The sequence below is a fragment of the Molothrus ater genome, chromosome 13, assembly GCF_012460135.2.
Source record: "Molothrus ater isolate BHLD 08-10-18 breed brown headed cowbird chromosome 13, BPBGC_Mater_1.1, whole genome shotgun sequence".
In the NCBI taxonomy this organism is placed as follows: Eukaryota; Metazoa; Chordata; class Aves; order Passeriformes; family Icteridae; genus Molothrus; species Molothrus ater.
The window spans coordinates 19,903,050-19,925,082 of record NC_050490.2 but is presented as its reverse complement, the minus strand read 5'-3'; the positions used below and the strand labels follow the sequence as shown (position 1 = coordinate 19,925,082).

The 22,033-nt window shown below is 50.0% G+C and overlaps 1 protein-coding gene across 2 annotated transcripts; it reads left to right on the top strand.

The window, feature by feature from the left end:
• The first annotated feature begins 2,838 nt into the window (after positions 1-2,838).
• On the top strand, positions 2,839-21,078 carry GOLM2 (golgi membrane protein 2). Of its 2 annotated transcripts, XM_036389631.1 has the most exons (10): positions 2,841-3,487; positions 9,026-9,080; positions 10,069-10,171; positions 11,204-11,294; positions 12,140-12,284; positions 12,510-12,590; positions 12,929-13,027; positions 13,632-13,805; positions 16,485-16,652; positions 19,851-21,078. In XM_036389631.1, exons 1-10 carry the CDS (start codon positions 3,161-3,163, stop codon positions 19,922-19,924), a joined length of 1,317 nt encoding a protein of 438 aa, XP_036245524.1. In that variant the 5' UTR covers positions 2,841-3,160; the 3' UTR covers positions 19,925-21,078. The 2 variants fall into 2 exon arrangements, with proteins under 2 accessions (XP_054372214.1, XP_036245524.1); XM_054516239.1 differs by lacking the exon at positions 16,485-16,652 and having other exon boundaries at positions 2,839-3,487.
• Positions 21,079-22,033: the final 955 nt, after the last annotated feature.

Below are 22,033 nucleotides of genomic sequence, written 5' to 3'. Positions count from 1 at the left end.
GAAGGTTTTAGTACAACACCAAATAAATTTTCCTCTTTGGATCCTTCACTTTCTCCATGGTAAGTCCAGGGATTAAGGTTTAGTTCTTGTGCTTGCCCTGTTTCAGGATGAAACACCTCCAGTGCCCCGGGGAGTGATATCGTCATTCACACCAGGTCGTGGGCAGAGCAGCCAAGGATCAGCCAAGATCTTGTCAGAGGCTGAGCTCAACATGCCATGGGATACATCATTCCAACACACAGTGTAAGGTTACAGCCAGGGAGAGGCAGCAGGAGCACCTTTCCAACCAGGAAAAGAACACACATGGGCGTGAACACAGATGAAATTAAATGGCAAATTAATTGGAAAAAGAAAACTCCCCGGTATTGCCTCAGTTCCCAGATATGCAAAGGAAGCCACAAAAAAATTGTGCAGGGGCAAGTTCTGACCCTGAACTCTGAGGAGCTGGGAAATCAAACAAATTCCAACAGGAGGAGCTGAAACAGGAGAGGGGCCAGCACCACTGAGCACTACATGGAGAGATTTTTGAGCTGACTCTTACAGGTTAGTACAAAACCAAAGTGTGCGAAACCCAGGTCTAGATTAAATAAAATAAACCCGGGTATAGTTGTGAGCTCAAATCTGTCACATTTATATTGTATTTCCATTATTTAGACAAACATTTCCTGGCTTACAGTGGTCAGGCTGGCACAGAGTAAGTGCAGCCAGAAGGAATAAGCTGAACAGGGCAGACTTAAACCCTGGAACCATCCAGCTTCACAAGGAAGGAAAATTTGCAGCGCTGGATTTGGAATGTGAATCTGCACTGCCATCTGCAGAGAGTAGGCTGGCAAATTAATGGGCCATCAGCGTAGCAGCAATTAAATTGCTAAAGTGCAAATATTGGTATGTAAAGTATGGAATTGGGTGGGAAGGAGAAAGCTGTGACACCATTGTCACGGCTGACAATTCTGCACAATGTATGCTGTATCTCAGGAAGGTATTTTATACTTTATTTCTCAAATATTGTTCTTTTAGCTCCTCTTGGGAAGAAAACCGATCCCCTTCTGTTTCTCCCACATGGTCCCCACACCATTTGCAGCTGAAGGTGCTGGACTGTGCCCAGCAGCTCACTGTGACCCTCTGCTGCCCGAGGTGCTCGGTCATAGCAGCGCAGCAGAACTGTTACTAAATCCCATCGCAGGGAGCAAAGCCAAGCCCAAAGCCTCTGTGTGGGTGAACACCTGCACACCTGACTTTGCTGAGATCTCTGTCCCCTCACATCAAACCCGGACTTTGCTGGGATCTCTCTCCCATCACATGGAGCCCTGACTTTGCTGGGATCTTTCTCTCCTCACACCGAGGCAGGGGCTGCAGCCACGGTCAGAGCTGGTTCTGTTACGAGTAGAAAAGCTGCCCGTTTATTTAAAAGGTTGCAGAGTTCACAGGTTGGGCCAGTTGCTGCCAGGGTGGAGTTCTGACTGTTTGTTGTTGTAATCACCTGTTGTTGATGGTTGGGAATTCCCCGTTTTTGTCGAGTGGCACCCTGCCGCTTCCGGGAGGATGGCACCCAGACGGTGAAGAGGAGGGGACATCGGGGCTGGCATGCAAATGAAGAAGCCCCTCCCCAAACCTAGCAAAAAAACCCTAAAAGCAATGAGCCAACACGAAATTGAGAGATTAAAATGATGTCCAGAGGTGAGGAACAGAATCCACTATCCACTAAGACCCTTTTTACTCCTCACCCTAACCTCAAAGATGTTGGCTGGAGGCAGGAGCTCGAAAGTCAAACTAGAACACGGCAATTTTGCTGGGGAGAGGAGCGTAACCTGTCGCTTGCCCTGCAGAGCAGCGATCAAAGCTGCGCTTTTGTTCTTCCTCTGTGCCATCCCTGGAAGCAGTGGCGGTGTGAAAGCAACCCCTCGGTTCTCCCCACTCGAGGTGATTTTTGATAAAGGCGCTTAAAAGGAGGAAGATCTCCTGCCCTGTATATTTCAAGGTCTATGTTCCAGCCCAGCTCTGTCGTCCCATTTTCCCTTGTGAAAACTCAGCGGCACTGTGATACTAAGGGGGTGTGAGAATCTGCCCCGAAGTACATGCGTTATCTCAGTGTTTCTAATAAAACAAATGGTCCACTCGGGGTGGAGTGAGGACACGCCTCGATCCTCAGGAAATGCCTCTCATGTGGGGCTGAGAAGCCCGAGACGTTCCTGCCGCAGTGTGCCCTGCCCTGGAGCCAGGCCGGGAGAGCTGGGGATGCTCACCTGGAGAAGGGAAAGATCCAGGGAATGAATCCTCAGAGCCCTTCCAGGGCCTAAAGGGGCTCCAGGAGAGCTGGAGAGGGACTGGGAACAAGGGATGGAGGGACAGGACAAGACGGAAAGGCTTCCCACTGCCGGAGGGCAGGGATGGATGGGACTCTGGGCAGGGATTGTTCCCGGGGAGGGTGGGCAGGCCCTGGCACAGGGTGCCCAGAGCAGCTGAGGCTGCCCCTGGATCGCTGGCAGTGCCCAAGGCCGGCTTGGACACTGGGGCTGTGACTGAAGCGTTTCCCCGCGCACGGCACGGTGTGACACGGGCAGGTTTTTAACGTCCTTTAGCGTTTCCCCACGCACGGCACGGTGTGACACGGGAGGTTTTTAATGCCCTTTAGCGTTTCCCCACGCACGGCACGGTGTGACACGGGAGGTTTTTAATGCCCTTTAGCACGGCCCTGCCATGCCGCCCTCCCACCCGTGCCGCCTGGCACACGCCGCCTCAGGGCAGGCGGGGCGCGGCTCTCGCGAGCGCTCCGCGGGCTCCTCTCGCGAGAGCCGCAAGGGGCGGGCGGCGGGCGGGGCGCCGCGGTGGCGGCTCGGCCGGTCGGTCCCGCACGGCCCGGCGGCGGCGGCGGCGGCTTGGCTGTACCGGCACCGGCGCAGCCCTGCCGGCCACCGCCCGCTCCCCTCGGGCTCTTCCCTCCCGCCCTTCTTTCCCAGCTCCCCGAGCCCGCTGCCCTCAGGGCCTCTTCCCTTCTTCACCCCCCCCCCACCTCACCCCCCTCCCCGCGGACCCCCCAGTTCGCCCCGGTCATTCCCTCTTCCCCCCTCAGGGTATCCCCTTCCCCTCACATCCCCCGCACGCTCAGGCCCCCTGAGCGCCTTCCCCGCTTCGCCTGAAGCCCCCGCCCGCGGCCTCCCCCATGGTGGGGTTCGGGGCGAACCGCCGGGGCGGCCGCCTGCCCTCGCTGGTGCTCGTGGTGCTGCTGGCCGTGATCGCCGTGCTCGCCTTCCACTGCTGGAACGCGGCGTCGCGGCAGGCCCTGCTGCGGGAGGAGCTGGCCGAGCTGCAGAGCCAGGCCCAGCGCACCGAGGTGGCGCGGGGCCGCCTGGAGCGGCGCAACTCGGACCTGCTGGGCAAGGTGGACTCGCACAGGAAGCGGCTGGAGCAGAAGGAGGCGGACTACAGCCACCTGAGCAGCCAGCTGCAGGCCAGGGACGGCCAGGTGAAGCGGTGCGAGGACGGCAAGGTAAGGGCAGGGGGCGGCGAGGGGTCCCGGTGCCCTGCGGGGCGGCTCAGCCCGGGGCACTGTCGGTCCTCGCTTGCCCAGGTGTCCCCGCAGCCTCTGCAGCCCGGCAGTGACCCGAGCCCCGAGGCTCAGGTTTGGTGCTGCTGGGACAGCTGCAGCGCTCTCTGTTTAATGAAAACGTCCCCCAAAAGAGCTGAGATGTCCTGTGAACAATGAAAATCCCGAGAGATCGCTCGTTTCCAGACGGCTGTTTCAAATTTACTTATTGTTTTTTTAGCTTTCTGTCTCTGCTGAGAATATTTGATCTTTTGTGATCATTCAAGAAACCAGACGCACAAACTACATACAGTTTCAAGGGAAATGAAATCAGTCTGGTGTTCAGTAGCACCCTGAGCTTGCCTCTTGGAATGCCTGGTACAGCACACTCTGATTTTTATGCTGCCAGCGTGTACTTGAGAAAAAAAAAAAAACCAAACAAGCCTGCTGCTGACTAACGTGTCATTTTCCTTGGCTTGGAGAAGCCAAGCTCATTGAAAATTCAGCTGGCCCGTTCAGTGGGGGTGGCCTGGGGATTTCTTTTGTTGTGGAAGATGAGTGAATGGTTCAACTTTCACTGTTGTGCTTTCATAACCGTCCTGAACAGGGAAGTTCACGGGGCTCAGCACACAAGTCCTGCTCAGGGGGCGTGTGGGGTGTATTTGCATGCAGGTCACCTCTCTGCTCATTGAACACTGTTCTCACAGTGGGATTTATGGAAATGCCACACTCTCCAGGGTTATTGCAAGCTAGGTTTGTTTTTCTGGCCCTTTCTTATTGCACATTGGATGAACAGCCTCAGAAAATGCATTGAGTTGTCACAGAAAAAGCCAAATATGTACACATCGCACTCAAGAGTTAGACTCCCTCAAACTGATTAAGTTTGTATTAATGTTTCCTACTGAACCATTAAAACTAAGCCCTTTGGCTGTTCAGCAAGCATATTTTTAATTTTTATTTTTCCTTAGATTGCAATGAAAATTCCGGTTGGATATGACATGGACTCCATGATCTTAAAGGTGTTTTCCAGCCTCAGTGATTCAGTGATTCCAAAGCAGTTGGGGTTTAGCCAAGATACTTTCCCTTCTGTCTGCAAAAGGGCAGTCAGCTTGGTTGGTGTGTTAGTGTCTCTGCCTGTGGGTGTAAAACTGCCCTGGCAGGATTCAGGTAAGCTGTCAGGCACAGTTCAGGAAGGATTTCTTCCTGGAAGGAATGGTCAGGCACTGGAACTGCCCAGGGAGGTTTGGAGTCCCCATCCCTGGAGGTGTGCAGGGAATTCCTGGATGTGCTCTGGGCAGTGACAAGGTGGGGATCGGGCACAAGTTGGGCTGGATGGTCTGGGAGGGCCTTTCCAGCCTCAGGGCTTCTGGGATCAGTTACTGGGCTGCACGACAAGGGGTGCTTTAATGCAAGGAATTGGTATTATTATTATTATTATTTTGGAATTCTGTGATCCTGTAGGGCGCCGGGGCAGGAGGTGCAGGTCTGAGCTGGGTGGTGCAGCACTGGCTGTTGGAGCCACGGGCCATGAGCGGCTGCTGCTGGCTGCCCCTGCCTGCCCACCCTCTGCTGCTCCCCGACATCTGCCTGGGCTTTGGACGCTCTGAGTGTGACACTGCACAGGGCAGAGCCGGAGGGCAGCCAGAGGAACCTGCCCCGTAAACCTGCCAAATCAAATTTAGTGTTAATTGCCTGCAGCGTGTGCCGGGAGTCTTCCTCCTTTGTTCCAGAAGCTGCCGGGTAAGGCCGTGTGAGCTCGTAGCTTTTGAGCATCCTCTCTCTGTTGTTCAAAATGTTCAGAGTGCCCTAAGAGGCCAGAAGAGCAGGATTTTATCACAAACCAGTCATTGGCCTTTTTTCCTCCCATGTAAGCCACTGTCTTTTCTCAGTGGCAACAATGTTTATTTTTTCCTAAAACCCTTTAAATGACTTTTTTTTTTGAGGACTACTGCTTCTGTGAGAGTGGAGAGTAAAGCTTTGTTTTAGAGAATGAAAGTTTGTCACAAGGAAACAGTAGTAGATATAAAGTGTCTGACCACAAAAGTCTTGAATAATAATGTTTTTCCTCTCAAAATAGAATTTGGCAAGTCTGTCTGACCCAACTGCTCATTACCTGTGATCTTAGTCCGTTTGTGAAATGCAGGAGTTGAAATAAAACCCCAGCATTGGTATCAAGTGATCACAACAAATTCAGGCTCATTTTAAGGAAAACTCATTTGAAGAGTCTCAGTGTCAGTTGTGCTTTGTGCTCCTTTGTCCTCAGCTGAGGTTCTTTGCCTTGCGGTCACATAAATCAAGTGCCTTTCCCAGTGCTGAGGCAACTCCAGTTTCTGCAGCAGCCTGCTCTTGGCTCAGGGATTTCTGGAGTCAAGGCCAAACCCCTGGCTCTCCCCTCTGTCCCCTGCTTGTGGAACGAGCCCATCACACTGCACCAGGGTGTTGTTTGCTTTTGGGAGCAAATATGGGAGTGTGACCCAGTGTCTTGTGTTTAAAAAGAAACGGGAAAACATGAATTCTTGGGAATTCTCCCCTCCTGTGGTGAGCTCCTGAGGGTCTGTTGGACCTGGAACAAGCAAGGAGGTCTCTCTTGAAGTGCGTGCTCAGGTAGCACCAGCTCCCTGGGCATTCCATGGGCTTTTGGCAGCACGCTGGTGGGTTTGGGGTTTTTCCATAGCTTAGCACATCCATTTGCTGTGAGCATGCTGCCTTGGGACTGGCAGCAGTGCGTGGTGGAGAGCTTCCAGGTGGCAGGCGCCTAGTGCATGGAGCACCTCTCATTCCCTGCCTGCTGCTGGCCCTGCCAGCTGTGCAGCACTGCCCTGCCCTTACCTGCTGCCCAGAAATGCTTGGGATGAGCTGTTTAGTCAAACATCCCCAGCAGCAGCTGGGTCTGCTCTTTGTTGCCAAAACTTGGTAACTCTCCAGTTTGCAAAGCTGTAGCTTGACAGCAGCAATGTGGAGTTGTTATACCGCAAGATTCACAACTCAGGATTCACTGGAGGGTTGCCACATGACCATGCATAGAATTTCTGGTGGGTTTTTTTCCTGTGCAGGGCTCACTGGGCTGCAGAGGGTTTATTTTCTCCATCCCAAGTGCTTGGAAAGGCCCCGAGGAGCCCCTGGCAGCTCAGCAATACAAACAGGTCTAGACCAAAGGAGGATGGGGCCAAGGAAGAGCTGGACCTGCGCCACGGCTCATGGATTGTGGGTTTTGCATGTGTAGGTGGAACAGATCCCATGAATCATAAAAAAGCTTCCTCCTTTTCTGTCCTTCAGATGAGGGACATTTGCTGTCAGCTGAGCTGGTTTGGATATAAATTCTGTCACTTCTCTCTGAAACTCAAAATCACCAAAAGGAAAGATTGTGTGATAAAAGTGCTGCACATTCCCATGCAGCTCCTGCTCACAGACAGCAGCCCTCCCCCAGCCAGGCACATGGTTATGGGATAAGCAAGAGCCAGTGGGAAGGGTTTGTGTGTGAGGGATTCTGCTCTGAAAATAGACCCTGCTACTTCCCAGGATCTCCTTTGTTCACAGATTTATTGGGTTCTGGGAAACAGCTGCATTAGAGTGGAATACAGGAAAATGTGATTATTGCCTGTAGTTTTGCAAGAGGGGGAGATCCTTGTTCATTCACACAACAAATCACTGGGTGTAGCTGCTCCCCTGCCCCCTGTTGGAGGGGGAGCTGGCACAGTGGGTGCCCAGTGGATGGAGAGGCCTGGTGGTGACTCGTGTGTTCTGCTTCCCTGCGTGTCCCCACTGCAGGGCCAGTTGTGCATTTGAAGTGAAGCTCTACAAGTGCTACCCAGGCTGGCGCTGATGAGATGTTCTGTTGTGCATCCTGTAAGGGGACCTTGAGTGCCTCGGTGGGCAGAGCATGAGACAGACGTGGCTCTGACATGCCAGGAGGCTCCTTCAGTGTCCTTTTGGGCAGTAATTTTGTCCGTCTGCACTGTGGTCAGAGGGCTCAGGTTACCTAAAGATCACATTCCTGGTGGAATTAATAAATGCTGACAGATTAACTGTGGAGCTGGACTTTTCACTTATGTTCCAGGGTTTGGAGGAAATATGTTCAAGGCCATTTTGTTTATTTACTGGTTTTTCTGCTCTGTCCCTAGAATTGTCCAGTTCTTCTTGCTTTCTTTTTTTGGGAAAAGCCTTGGGTGAAGCAGTGCTGTGTCCTGTCGTAGGCGGGAGCTGTGGTGGTGCCCCTCCAGGCCCTAGAACCCCCTTGGCTCTTGTTTTGGGTGTGGGTCAGGATTTGTCTGTGCTCCAGGGGTGAGGCAGGGTCAGCCAGGATCCTGCAGGCTGGCACAAAAGCTCAGCTGCCCTTGGAGGCTCTGCTGTGAGCCCAGAGCTGTGGGATGTTCACACTGTGCTGCAGGAGAGCACCATCGCTGCAGTTCCTGCATGGCTGGAGGGCACCCACACAGGACAAAGGCATCAGCCTGCTCAGAGTGCTTTTGTGACAACAAAACCACAATGGGAAATGCATTTAAAGAATGAAGAATTTGATAAAAGGGAAGGCTCAGGTGCAGGGAGGAAGTGCTAAAGACAGGGCAGGTGTGTTTTGGGGTGTTTTGACAGGAAACGGAGGTGACTGACACAGACACTTCAGGGACTGAGGGGGGAACTGAAACAGGCCCTGTGTCCTGCTGTGTCCCCATGTCTGTCCCACCATGTCCTGGCCAAGGGGCTGTGCTGGCACTGCAGTGTGCTGTTCCCAGAGGTGATGCTGACCTTGTCACCCACGCGTGACAGCCCTGCTCAGCACCTTCCTGCAGTTACCCTTTGTACCACTGTGAAATTGCAAGAAAAACCCGAGATGCCTGAGGGCAGGCAGGGATTTTTACCTGCTTTCTCAGAATATTCCACACATTAATCTTTCTCTTCGTTCCTGCTGGGTTTTGTCTTTATGTAATGACAAAACAAAGCATCTTTACTTCAGGGCTGTGTGTACGTGTATTTCTTACTTATTGTAACTATTTTTTTCCTTACTAAAAATGCCAAATTAAAAGCTGTTGTTGTTTACTGGTGTGAGATTCTCTCTCAAAATAAAATGTGTTAGGATGTTAGATAGCAGCATATAAAAGAGCTATTTAAATATAACAATTCTATTATATATCTTAGGTAACAATTGGTTTTGCTGTTGATGCTGTATTTATTTTTATCCACCTGTGCTTTGACATTGGCTGTTTACTGTCCCTCTTGCAATATCAGGATGCAGCATGTTTATTTTAGTTGAGACAATCTGGTTTTTTTGATATAAATATGTTCTGGAATTAAAATTTAAGCCTTTGTTAGCAAAGCCTGAACACAGTGTTTAGTTTGGTGATGTCACTTACACTCACTAAATACACATTTCTTGGATTTACAGGAACTTTGTGCACGTCACTCTGATAATCCTGTCCATACGTTGCTTCACCAAGCAAACAGACACACCTGAGTCTTCCCAGCCTGCTGGTCACATGTATTTATTAATCCTTTTCTTTCTTCCAGATGAAGCTGCAGAACAACATCTCGTATCAGATGGCAGACATACATCGGCTAAAGGGTGAGGGATTCATGGCCAAACTCATTTGGCAGGCTGAAGTTGTGCATTTTAACTGCCCAGGTGCTGCAGAATGCAGTATAAATGAAGGATCTGGTGATGCTGGAACTCGTAATTTCACATTTCTCATAATGTGAGATCTCATTGTGTTTGTTACCTGGTGTGGGTAAGTGCAGAGCTGGCTCTCACCTTGCTGCAGAAAGGATGTGTGTTCTGGCACTGCTGAGTTACAAGACAGTAGAACCATTTTCATGGCCAAACATGCAGTTTAGCAGAGTTTGATCAGAAACACTGTGATGGTTATGCTAGGTTAGAAAAGGTCCAGGACACATCTCTGCAGTTCTGTACAGACATGATTATAATGCCTGGGGTGTTGCTGTATTCAGAGCACTTCAGAGTGAGCCAGAACATGATCACATCTGAACATGCCTGCACACAACACACATGGGCTCTGCCTGTATCCATGTAGCTGCAGCTTAAAATAGTAGGGAGCTTCATTATTCGTAGCCTGAGGAGCAGGGAGAACTTCTAGAGCAGTTGTGAAGACAGGAAATTCGTGTTGGCTTTACAGGTAGCAGAAAGGTGCCTCCTTTTGTACACTCACTGCCACAAACAGTGTTTGAGCATCCTGCCTGGAGCAACTTGGCAGCACTTCTGTGTTACTCAGAGTGACAGAGCCATTCAGGAAATTATGGACATTTCCAGCAGATAAGGGAAATAGTGTTGTGCAAGGTTTCTGAATGCAAAGGTGCAGAAACACTTAGGGAGATTGGCATAGTATCAGAAGAATTTGTCTCTAATTCATGCTGCCATCTGGCATACATGAGTAAAGTGGCATCTTCTTCAAATTGGTTTAAGAATCTTTGAAGTATGTCTAGACATGAAACTTGAACAATTTCTTACTTACTTAGCAATATTGGAACTGCTATCTGCCACAGGGCATTTTTTCTTATCTTTCTGTATTCATGCTGGTTTTGCTCTTTTGGCCCAGAGCAACTGGCGGAGTTACGGCAGGAGTTCATCCGCCAGGAAGATCAGCTGCACGAGTACAAGAAGAATAACACCTACCTGACAAGGAGGCTGGAGTATGACAGGTATGTCCTCAGGAGTGTTGGGAGCTGCAGGCTGGTGTGCGTGAGGGGCACCTGCTTTTACTAAAAAGTGCTAATTAATCTTGTGTCTGCTAATCATCAGACATTAGTGTGCTCGCTTGGTGATGCACCTGAGCTGACTGTTTGACTTTCAAGTTCTTTGTGATGTAGTCCTTTCCCCAGCCTGAGATAGGAGCTAAGGAGAATCTTGACTTAGTGGAATCGTTCTGCATTTTTAAGTCAATGTATTTTTTATAACATGGAGATTTGGTTCATTAACACATGAAGGAGTCTAAAGGACAAGTCCTGTGTCACCAGCGTTGTTAATTGCTGCCTTTCTAGCAGTGTAGTTTCATTTGTTTCAGCTGAAGCTGAACGCATCTTGCGTAGATTAAAATTTTAAGTTGACTTCAGCCCTTTCAGTTGATGATAGAGAAACGGGGAGAACAAATACTCCTGCTTTGAAAAGTAAGGAAGACTTAACTCTTGAGAAAGTGTTTTAAACTTTTACACACATAAAGTTCTGTGCTATGCTGAGAGTTTGTGGGACATGGGAGTTTTGGTGATTGGGCTGATGTTGTGGCTTGCTGGGGAAGTTGGGGCAGCTGGCTGTGTATTCAGATGGTGTTATTTGAGTTGGGAGCAGTAACTGATAGTGGCACTCGTGCACCTTCTCTGTTGACAGCCAGGAGAGACACGTTGCTTTCCCAGCGGAATTAATATTTGTGGACAGATTAACTGTGCAGCTTGACCTTTTGGTTGCATTCCAGCTTCTGGAGGAAGTATATTCAAGGCCATTCTCTTTATTTTACTGTTTTCTCGGCTCTGTGCCTACTTTTTTCCAGCTCTGCTTTCTTACTGTATTCAGTCCATTCCCACTCCATATACATGCCAGGACCAGGCTTCTTGGACAGACTATTCTGGTTATAGCTCAGGTTTGGCTTTTTGTGCCACTTCATATTTTCCCCCTTATTTTATTTGTGGGAGAGCAGATCCAACAAATGAAGTGTAACTAACGGTGTGTTTCTCCTCAAGCCTGCAGTGTGGGCAGCAGATCAAGGAAATGAGACTGCAGCATGAAGAGAACATCAAGAAATTAATGGACCAAATTGCTCGGGAACAAAAGGTAATGCCAAAAAAGTTTGTGTTGAATGAGAAGAGCCCAGAGCCTGCTGTTTGCCTCAGAGATGTGGAGGCCTGGGACATTTCTGCCCTAACTTTGCGTTCAGTATCCCCCTGTGCAGCTCTAAGTGGGTGTTAGTGTAAGAAATCTGCCTACTGTCTCACCCACTGGGCTGAGCTGGAAGCTGAGGCCAAATTCTTTGCTGTGCTCCAGCCTTGCTCCATGATGTCATTGCAGAGGATTTCAGTTGTTGCCTGTAACGTGGATCTCTCTGTTCAGCTCTCCAGGGTGGGGTCTGTGCTCTCACAGCCTTACCCAGGTTACTGCGGAGGGAGCCTGAGCTCTGCCGAGGCCTGAGGTGCTAATGTGATGCAAATTGTGATGGTACTGGAATGGTATCAACGGTGTGATTACGTCAAGCAGGCTGCCAGTAGAAGTTGGGCCTCTTTCCTGCAAACAGATGCTTAAAATTTTGTTTCCTTACTTCATCTATAAACATCTCAAATAATAGGGCAGACTGAGAGCAAGTTTGTCACATCTTCTCTTACAGTCTAGAATTGTTTCAAGGCTCTGACCTGAGGCTTAAGGCTTACCTTAACCTGGTTTTGTTGTGCTTAACACCTGTGTATGGCAGTGGAAATGTCCTGCAGCTGTGCTGTGATGAACATTTTCTGTCCAGTTGTGTTTCCAGGGTCCATCTATGTGCATAGAGTGCTCTGCTCTTTGCTTTGGTGATCACTAAATTCATAAATGCAGTTTTGCTGACCCAAAGTAATCTTGAATTTGAGCATGTTTATTTTGTAATCTCCAGGGAAGTGTTTAGTGTTGTCTCCTTATTTTTTTAACAGGCCACACAAAAAGTTCAGTCTAGTAAAGACACTGCAGTCAGCCCCAGCAATGGTGACCAGGCAATACCTGAGACTATTGCAGAGGTGGAAGATAAAGACATAGTGAAGAATGAGGAGCCTTCAGAACATGTTGCAAATGGCAAAGGTATTTCCTTTTTTGGGCATTTGTGATAGAGAATGGGCCACTTGGGTTGCAGCCTTTGCCAGCCTCCAGACTGTGCGTTTCTCTGAAGCAGAAGGAGGAATTGTTTGGCTCAGGTATATTGATTAGCTGCAGTGATTGTTCTAAATTAGAGCCTTCCACAAGAGGGAAATTCACAGTTCAGACTGAAGGGTTAGTAAGGCAGAATATCCTTTTCTTGTCTTGCAGAGAAAATCAAGCCAGGAGGAGATGCAGGCATGCCTGAAATAGAAGATAATGACCCTGCTAAAGCTGAAGATACTCCCACTGGTTAGGAGAAATACTCTTCATTCTTTCACATTTGGGTCTTGGTGATGTAGATGTTGTGTGTGAACACCATGTGGTTCACAGCAAGTGCAGGCTTTTAAAATCTCTCTGTGGTAATAAAATTCAAGTGGGGTGTAAAATCAGATCATTTCTACTGTGCCTTAGAGGTTTGAATTCTCAAAATGGAATGTTTTGGATAATGCCCCTCCTGAAATCTTACCTTTTATATTTTCATTAAGAAAATTATAAAAAAATGGAAGTTTACAGGATTGTTAGAGCAAGACCAGGTGAATCGTGTGTTTGTTTCACATTAATGCTTTTGTCCCTGTGTTCTGTTTTAGCTTTAAAGAGGCCACTTATCTCAGCTCCTAAAAGTGAAGCTCATCAGTCTGTTAGCAATCTTCCAACCGAACAGCCCCATGCTCCAAACCGGGCACCAGGTAAAATTCCTGTTAGCAGGTGATGGGACAATATTTTGGTAACAAGAGAACCAAGGATAAATTTCTGCAGGATCCAAGCCTGTGTTTTCACCTGGCTGAGGTACTTGGCTGCTATTGTATGATCTCTTCTTGTATCCTCCAAACCAGTAATTTCTGAGCCTTTTGACCAATCATAGCTAAATTAGAGTTAGAAGTTTCAAAGATAAGTGCTTCAAGATTCCTCCAGTGGACAGAGTAATTGAAATGAGGGTTCCCCTTAGGGTACTAATTAGGGCTGCACCACGCCCTCAGGGGTTGGTTGTTGATCTCTTGGTAGCCACAATCAGATGGTCCTGTCCCCTGCTCAGTGTCCTCCTGTCCCTGGGAACAGCTCGCTTGAGGGTGACACGGGGAAGGTTTAGGATGTGAGAACTTGAAAGTCCTGCAGTGAAAGGGTTTGGAGGAATTGCAGTTAGAAGAGAGACAAACCCAAAGAAAATAAACTCAGTGCTTGACCAGTCACTTTAAGGTCAGAGAATATCAGGTGATGCCTGCACTGCAGGTGGCTTGTTCCAGTCCTGTCCTGCTAAAGTTCTGAGTGTAACTTCCCATTTCAACATTGTAGGTTTGCCCAGTGACAGTGATGGAAACGCTGACATTGCCAAGCAGATCCCTCCAAATTCTCTCCAGCACTTGAATTTTGAAGAAAATGTGGAAACCCAGAAAGAGCACAAGGTTGAGCCAGACCAGATAAAAATCCCAAAGAGCCGAGTTAGTGACTTGCAGAAGATTAAGCAAAGTAAGTTGGCCAATATCACACACTTCCATATATTAAAAAAATCCCTTCATTTTTTATCTGTGTAAGTACCTGTCTGGAAAAGGGGGACCATTGCAGAGGGTGGCTTCAGAGAGGGAGTCTGAGAAGGAATATAATGTGTTCCTGGGTAAAAGATAGGCTTTAATGTGTTATTTTTCACATGTACATTCAGCTATTTTAAAAAATTATTTCCTTATTGGAATTTAAGATATTTTTGGAAATTACTGCATGGATAAATTGGTTTAAGTCAGAACTTTGATACATGCAGGATGCTGAGTTACTCACTTTATTACTTGACTTCAGAACACTTTTTGGACAATATTGTAGGAATTCAGTCAAAACTGAGAAAACTTTGGTTGTTTTAATATCACTCATAGAACTTTATGATGGAGCAGGGACAAGTGTATTACAAATTATCACAGAACCTGGGCAGGCCTGGCTTCCACTCTGTGTGTCCTGCAAGGCTCCTTATTTTATCAAAGCAGCTTCTGGAAGAAACTTCTGCAGTGACAGCTTCTCGTTTCAGTGGTTTGGTTTGTTAATGGACTGTCTCTCTTTCCTTGTCACAGATTAAATGATGGGGGGTATTTGGAGCTGGGAAGGAAATGTCTCCATTGTAGGCTCTGAGGGGGTACTTGGGAGTCAGGAATTGTCCCCACTTAGTCTCTTCTCTTTGGAATAACTCTGGTTGTAGGTTTTAATGCTGCAGTGAGGGAGAGACTTATCATGGAAGGAAATAGCTAATCCAGGTTTGTGTAAGGGTCTGTCCTGATGGTCAGTGGCTGTTTAGAGAGGTCCATTGGTGACACACTCACCCCTGGTATGGAGGAGCCAAGCTGTGGCCCAGCTCTGCAGCTCCCACCGTGGGCAGGGTGCCTGGCCGGTGTTGGTGACTGAGGGCTGTGAAGCAGAGGGTGCAGAGTGGGACTGGTCAGCCTGGAGGAGAGAAGAGCCTGGGGAGAGCTTAGAGTGCCCAAAGGGGCTCCAGGAGAGCTGGAGAGGGACTGGGATAAGGGATGGAGGGACAGGACACAGGGAATGGCTCCCACTGCCAGAGGGCAGGGATGGATGGGATGTTGGGAAGGGATTGTTCCCTCTTAGGGTGACAGGGGCTGGGATAGCATTCCCAGAGCAGCTGGGGCTGCCCCTGGATCTCGGGAAGTGTCCAAGGCCAGGTTGGATGGAGCTTGGAGCAGCCTGGGGCAGTGGGAGGTGTCCCTGCCATGGCAGGGGTGGCACTGGGTGGGTTCACCAGACCTGACTGTGCTCCCTGAGCTCAGTCCATAGCCTTTGTGGGCCTGCTGCATTTCCTGGGATCTCTTCATCAACTTCAACCTTTCCTTCTGTCAACTTCAATTCATTCAGTGCTTGTTTGTCACAGTGTCTCTGGCTACCCACGGGCTGGTTTTGCTGGAAGTTGGGTACATGCCCTCGTCCTCCATGGCTCAGTTAGGGTTTAACATGTGCAAATCCCACTGTCCTACCTGGGTTTTGTATATAATGCAGTGTCAAAAATACCAACAGGATCTCTCCATTAGACATGAGCAGGCAATGGATAATGTATGGAACTTTGGATTTCTAAACAGATCGTGGGTGTTTTTCTTGCTTGTTTTATGAAAATACCTGAAAGTGGTGCTCCAGTATGTTTGAGCTCTGCTGGGTGTGATTCTGCTGCTTTTCCCCCATACAGAGAAGCAGGATGGTACTGCTTCTGTCCTGGTTTTTATATACACATTGTTTTAGGGAATAATTTTTCTTCTACATCTGTCCATTTTTAATCCTGATGTTGAAGTCATTCTCCAGTTTTACTTCTCCATTAGTTGCTTGCACTGGGAATCATCACCTGCCCTGGCAGCCTTGGTGCCCAGTGTGTAAGAATTGTATCACACTTTAATCCCATTTTTCCCATTTACACAGAGTCTTCCAGGCCAGTGACCTCTGCAGACTCAGAGCTGCTTCCCTCCAGCAGTGTGCTGGAGGAGATCTCCCTGTATCCCATTAAACACCAGCTCTGAGCTGACATCACACCAGTAATCTCTCGCCGTGTGCCTGGCTGATTGCCTGCTCGTTCCGTATTTCCAGAACCACTCTTAATTTTTTTTTGGGAGACGGAAATACTGGATTTGGGGCATTTTGGAAACGGTTACAGCTTGCTAGGGAGGCAGAGTGTAAAGCCAGCTAGAGTTTGCAAGCTGAGCAGTGAGGGCAGGCCTGTGCTGGGCTCCCTCCCGTGCCGGCAGGGCACCCTCTGCAGGGCACCAGGGCAGCGTGGGCTGGCTCCAGGGTGTGCAAAATGCCAGACCTCAGCAAATTGGGTACTGACCCTTCCAAGAGTGAGAGCTCTTGTGCTTTTTGAGGATTCTTGTGTTGGTGCCTGTGGGCAATGCAAGGTGGAGCTGTTTGGGCGCTCCCTCAGCCCTTCCCGTGGAGAGAGGAGTGTGGGACAGTCAGGTGTCACGAGGGTGACATGGAGGTGTCACCTGCACAGAGGTGCTCCACCAGCCTTGTTCAAGCCCTGCCCCAGCCCCTCCCTTCTCCCCCCTTTCTCTCCAGCTGGATCTACCACAGACCCCAGCTGCCTCCACCTGCAATCTGCTCTCGTGTAGGATCTCCCTGTTTCTTTCCTCTCTGCTGCTGACTCACTCCTTTCCTACTCCACAGGCCGGTTCTTTGATGAGAATGAATCCCCTGTGGACCCGCAGCAGGGTTCTAAACTGGCAGATTATAATGGGGATGATGGGAACGTGGGTGAGTATGAGGCAGACAAACAGGCCGAGCTGGCTTACAATGAGGAAGAGGATGGTGATGGTGGAGAAGAAGACGTCCAAGGTGAGCTTGGGCCTTACCTCCATCCCATTGTGATAAATCCATGCTGAGCTACTTGTTGAATTTGTGTAAAGCCTCTCTGGTTCAGCTGATCACAAATTGCTCAGACAGATAAACAAGCTTGAAATTTGGTCTCGCTCTCTGTGGGACAGCAACAATGCAAGTCTTGAGAGTGAGGGTTTTGGCACCTTACTGCAGTTGTCTATAGCTCCTGCTAGGAAAAGCAAGACTCTAAATTCCAGACATGGTTTTACTCAAACCCCCAGCTCTGCCCCTGGCTGGGAGGGCTTTGGCCCTTGACATTGCTAAATTGTCAAATAGAGGAATGAAGTGGTTCAACTCCTGCTCTTGTCACACCTGCCTGGAGCTGGTGTGCAGTGAGGCCTCAGGTGGTGATTCCAGGTGTCACTTTTGTGCATTATACACAGATTCAACAGGCTTGTGGTGTTCTGCTAACCCACCTTGGAGCTCCTGATCCAGTGCTGCCTAACACCTGTGTGTGCATGGCCATTCCCTGTCCTGCATGCAGCTCCTGCATCGCCTCCCTTGCTTGCCTCTGCCTGCCTTGTCTGCCTTCTCCATCCAGCTCTTGGGGGATATTTGGGACAGGCCTGCATGTCTGTAGGGTGAGAATGTTGGGTAAACATAGAGAGTATTTCCAGTTAAATGGAAATGTGAAATAAAGAGGGGGGGGGGAAAATAGGAAATGGGACAAAAATCCTACAGCCCCCCTGATTTTGACCCTCATAAGTTATATAAGTTAGTAATTTTTTGGCTGGAGGTTTTTCAGGCACTGTATTTAACTGGCATCTAGGCAAAATGAATGGGCAAAGCCAGTAGAAAGCAGCTGACTGTGTGAGCATGCAGCTAAGTGCAGTGTCAGCAGGCTGGGCTGGGCTGGCAGTTTGAAACTCATGCACAAGTGAAGGAATAGGATGGACCAGGACCTGTGGCAATTGATTAACTTATTAATGGACTGCAGTGCCTGCTGCCCCAGCTGCAGGCTGCTGTGTGCCCCTTGTGCTCAGGACTTGCAGGGGTTTGTGTGTCACACCTGCCCCTCTGGCAGGTGGTCCCTGGGCTGGCAGCTCACAGGCACAGGGGCATGCAGAGCAGCCTGGTCCAGTAGCAGGTGTCCCTTCCTGTGGCACTTTCCTGTCCGTGCTGGGGCCATGGGAGCCATGCCCCTGCTGGTGTAGGGCTGCTGTGGGCAGGCAGTGCAGGGTCTCCTGTGTGTCCCTGAGCCCTCAGTGAGTCCTGCCCAGCTCCTCGCTGCAGTAGTTCCTGACCTGGGCTTCTCCTGTGGAGGTTGTGAGTGCAGCTGAGTCTGTGCTGGTGGTGCCATCTGCCTCGCTCAGTGTAGGTGCTCTGGACAGCCCTTGCTGTGAAGAAATGTTCCCAATATCCAACCTGACCCTCCCCTGGCACAGCCTGAGGCTGTTTCCTCTTGTCCTGTCCCTTGTTCCCTGGGAGCAGAGCCAGACCGTAGGGGCAGGGATGCAGCACTCTGTCCCTGTCCCCATCCCACAGAGCTCTGTGCTGCTCCATCAGTGTGAGTACCTGCCTGTGGGGTCTCCAGGGGGGAGCTGGTGGCTCAGGCAGCAGGGCTGCCATGAACAGCTGCACTGACAAGGGCAGCATTCCCCAGTGCCTCTTTGGAAAGGGTGGGCATGATACACCTCTAGGTGGTGGGAACATGTTAAACCCCAGAGACTGGGCTCGTGTAACTTGCAGTGTGAGTGGTGTTTGGAAAAACAGAGCTCTGACTGACAGTGACCCCATCAAATCATTTCCCTTCCAGGTGGGGTCCCTGCAAGGTCCCTGCTCTGGTGGCTTGGAATTTGAACTTGGGGAAGGTCCTTCTGCTGATGAACCCCTCTTTGTCTCTGTATAGACAGACTGGATTAAGAGCTAGGGTTAAAGGGTGACTTCTGGAAGCTTCTTCCTGCAGATGGTCTGAACAGATGTGTTACTTTCTCAAGCCACATTTCCCAAGCTTTGTTCTGTTGTTCCTTAATAACTTGTCGTGTTGGCTTGAGCTGTGATTTGAGTGTGGCTGGTGGAGCTTCCAGGGACAGTATTCCAGAAAAAGTGGCTGCTTCAGGCTTTATACTGATTTGTCTGCAGGGCAGGAGAGGGCAGAATGGGGGGGTTGAAGGGAGGGTGGTTATATTTGTTTAGGGAGGGGAAAAAAGGAACGAGAATTTCTGTCTGAAAGCTGTCAGGTAAACATCACCCGGGTCTGCATCAGGCTGAACAAAGCCTGTGGCATGTGCTGCAAAGCCACTGGATTCCACGTGGTTTCTCTTGCCTCCAGGAATGTGCAGGCTTAGATTGAAATTATCCAGGGGAAATTGCCAATTTGGGGGATGTTCCTTGGGGCAGGGCAGCACCCAGCCTGGTTCCTGCCCTCAGGCACCTGCTGAAGGGCAAGGGGATGTTTGAAGGTGGCAGCTTCTAAAATGTCTGTTAGTGATGGCTGGATGGTGGAGGGAGGGTAACTCCAGGGCATCCAGGTGCTGTGGTGGCACTTCCTTGTGGAACAAACCCGTGTCATGCAGGGGAACTCCAGCCTTTTGCTGCTGGAGCAGCACCTCAGGCCCCTGCCTGGCTCCCGGGGTGCTGGGTGTGAAGGTGTGGAGAGCTCCAGGTAGAGCTGGGGGAGCTCAGCTTGGATTTCCTTTGCTGTGAACAAGAGTCTTTCCTGAGAGAAAGGAATAGCTCTGAGGTGCAGGAAAAGCTTATTAGTTGGAGCAAATGGAAGTTTTAGGGTTTTTCACTTTTTGAGGGAAGGAGGCCCTTGGTGAAGAAGGGGTCCCAGTGACTTCCCTGTGCTAGTCCCTGGGGTTCCCACCCTCTGTGAATGGTGTCAGCTCTGGGCATGGGACTTGGAGCAGGAGCTGGGTTTGAGTGGGGGAGTTTGAGAGCTTGCTAGGCAGTCTCAAAGCCAGCAGCTGGTGTGACAGTCTGCAGTGTCTGCACTCAGGCAGGTCTGTGAGGCGGGGCTGCCCTGCTGCCAGAGATCCCCCTGCAGCACTCACAGCTGGGCTGGACACATCCTGCCACCAGCCCTGGCCAGCTCAGGGCTGTGCCCTTTAGCACCATGTCCTGGGAACTGCACTTCAGTATTTTTTCAGTGATACCACATCAGATCTGATGCGAGCATTTCAGTTGTGATCTAATTGCAATCTGTAATTGCAGATGATGAGGAGCGAGACCTGCAGAACGACCTGGGGGACTACAGCAAGTCCCGCCTCAGCGAGGGGGTCCTGTAGGCCCCGGGCACAGAGAGCTCAACCCAGGAACCTGAGGTGCTGCAAAACTGGACCTGTTTCACTCCAGTGTTTCTTGCTTCCAGGGAAGCTGAGGATCAAGTGCCGAGAGTGCTCAGCAGCAGGAGGAGAGGACCCCCTCTGTACATATGTACATATTTGTACTGTTGCAGGTTGTATTAAACCCACATCTTTGCTGTCACATGGAGCTGGTTACTCAGCCTGGTCCTTACCTGTAATAATCTCTACACTTAAACCCAGTCTATAAACACAGGCTGAACTGTTTCTGCCACTTAGAACACTTGGAACCCAGAGAACTTGTACAGTTTGTACCTGATGTAACAAAGCCACTGTGGAAGCCATGTACAGCCAAGAACTCCTTTTCTACAGTCCCACCTGTGTGGCAGAGCTGCTGCTCCCGAGTGCTGGGCTTGTACAGCAGTGAGAATGGAATGTCAGAGGGACTGGGAACTGAATGGTTCAGTAACTGCTCCCTCCTCACTGCGACCCAGCACTACATCCCACTGAACTCCTGTGCAGTGACCACATCTCATAGCTAGAGCTGTAAATCTGTAGTAGGACTTGAATAATTCGATACATCCCAAAAAAGCTGTGCAACTAATAGCTCGATTTAAAAGGTGATATAAGTAATTTGCAGCTTGCAGGAAATCTTTGTGTTAAAGAGAGGGTCAGTAAGTGTGTCAGTGAGACACATGTCCAGCAGCTGTGTCAGCCCCTCGATGGAAGGACCAGCCTGTGCCCAGGTAAACACGCTGTGGGTGCTGCTGTGCTGTCCCAGAGTGTCCATCCCAGCTCTAGCCACTCCAGTTCATGTCCAGTTCGCTGCCCTGATCCTGAGCACCCAGCACATCCCACGGTTTGGTTTCCTCCATCAGAGCTGTAAGTCAGACCCTTTTCTGTATTCTGTATTCACTTTCAGAATTGATGGGGATGATTCCATTGCTCTGCAGTGGTGGGAATGAAGGGGATTGTCCCCCCTGCTCTCCCAAGGGCTCCTGTGGACACGAGTTGATGGCCCTGGTGAGGGTGATTGGACTCATCCCTGTGCTCTGGTGCTGGGCTGAAGTAATGGGTCAGGTTTGCTCCTTGCCAGCTCAGTGAACCTCTTAAATAAAGTTCAATGCTTGTACAATTTTGTTACGGGTTTTTAAGACAGTTTATTATTACTTCAAGTGTCAATGGCAAAAAAAAAATCCCCCCAGTTTCTGCATTTAAAACGTGGAACTCCAGCTCAAGGCTGTGTCCCGGTTCCAGCTGAACCCCACATTCTCCAAAGTAGTGCACATCACATGGCACAGCTTGGGGAGACCCCTAAATAGAGAGCTGCTTCTGAAATGTTGACATGAGACCATTCTGTACTCACAGCTTCAGCTGCTTTTCCCTTCCCTGCCCGTCACCAGGACCATCCCTGTTGGGCCCCCGTGCTGAAGGTGGGTTGCTCCATGTTCCTCCTTCTCTGCCTTTTCTTTTTCTTGCATTCCATGTTTTCTCTTTTTTTCCTCTTTCTGTCCAAGTGATTACTTCACCCTTGTGCAGCCACACCTGGAGCATTGTGTTCAATCCTGGGCTCCACAGCTCAGGAAAGACAAGGGGGCTACTGGTGAGGGTCCAGGAGGCCACCAAGATGATGAGGGGTCTGGAGCACCTCTCCAAGCAGGAGATGCAGCCGGGCTGTGCAGCGCCCCGCAGGCTCTGAGCACGATCCAGCTCGGGTTTGTTTTGAAATGCTGTTCCGACATCCTTGTGCCGCTTGTGTGGAGCCGGCTCCCGTTGCCATGGCAATGGCAGCACAGACAACGCTGACAGATCCCGAGCAGCTGCTTCCCTCAGCACCCGGCGAGACTGGAATCAAACTGGCTCTCACATTCCAGCCCCGCAGCAGAAACCCAACAAAGGCCAGCCCACATTTTAACCAGCACGCCCAGGTAGCTCCAGCAGCACACCCAGTGCTGGGTCTGAGGCTCCAGTTCCAAATCCCTGGGATCCACGTGACAAAAATGCATTTCAGACAGCAGGGAGCTGAGGTTCCAGTGCCAAGGCTGAGGGATGAGTTCAGGCAGTGTCAGAAATGCAGGCACCTCCACCCAACAG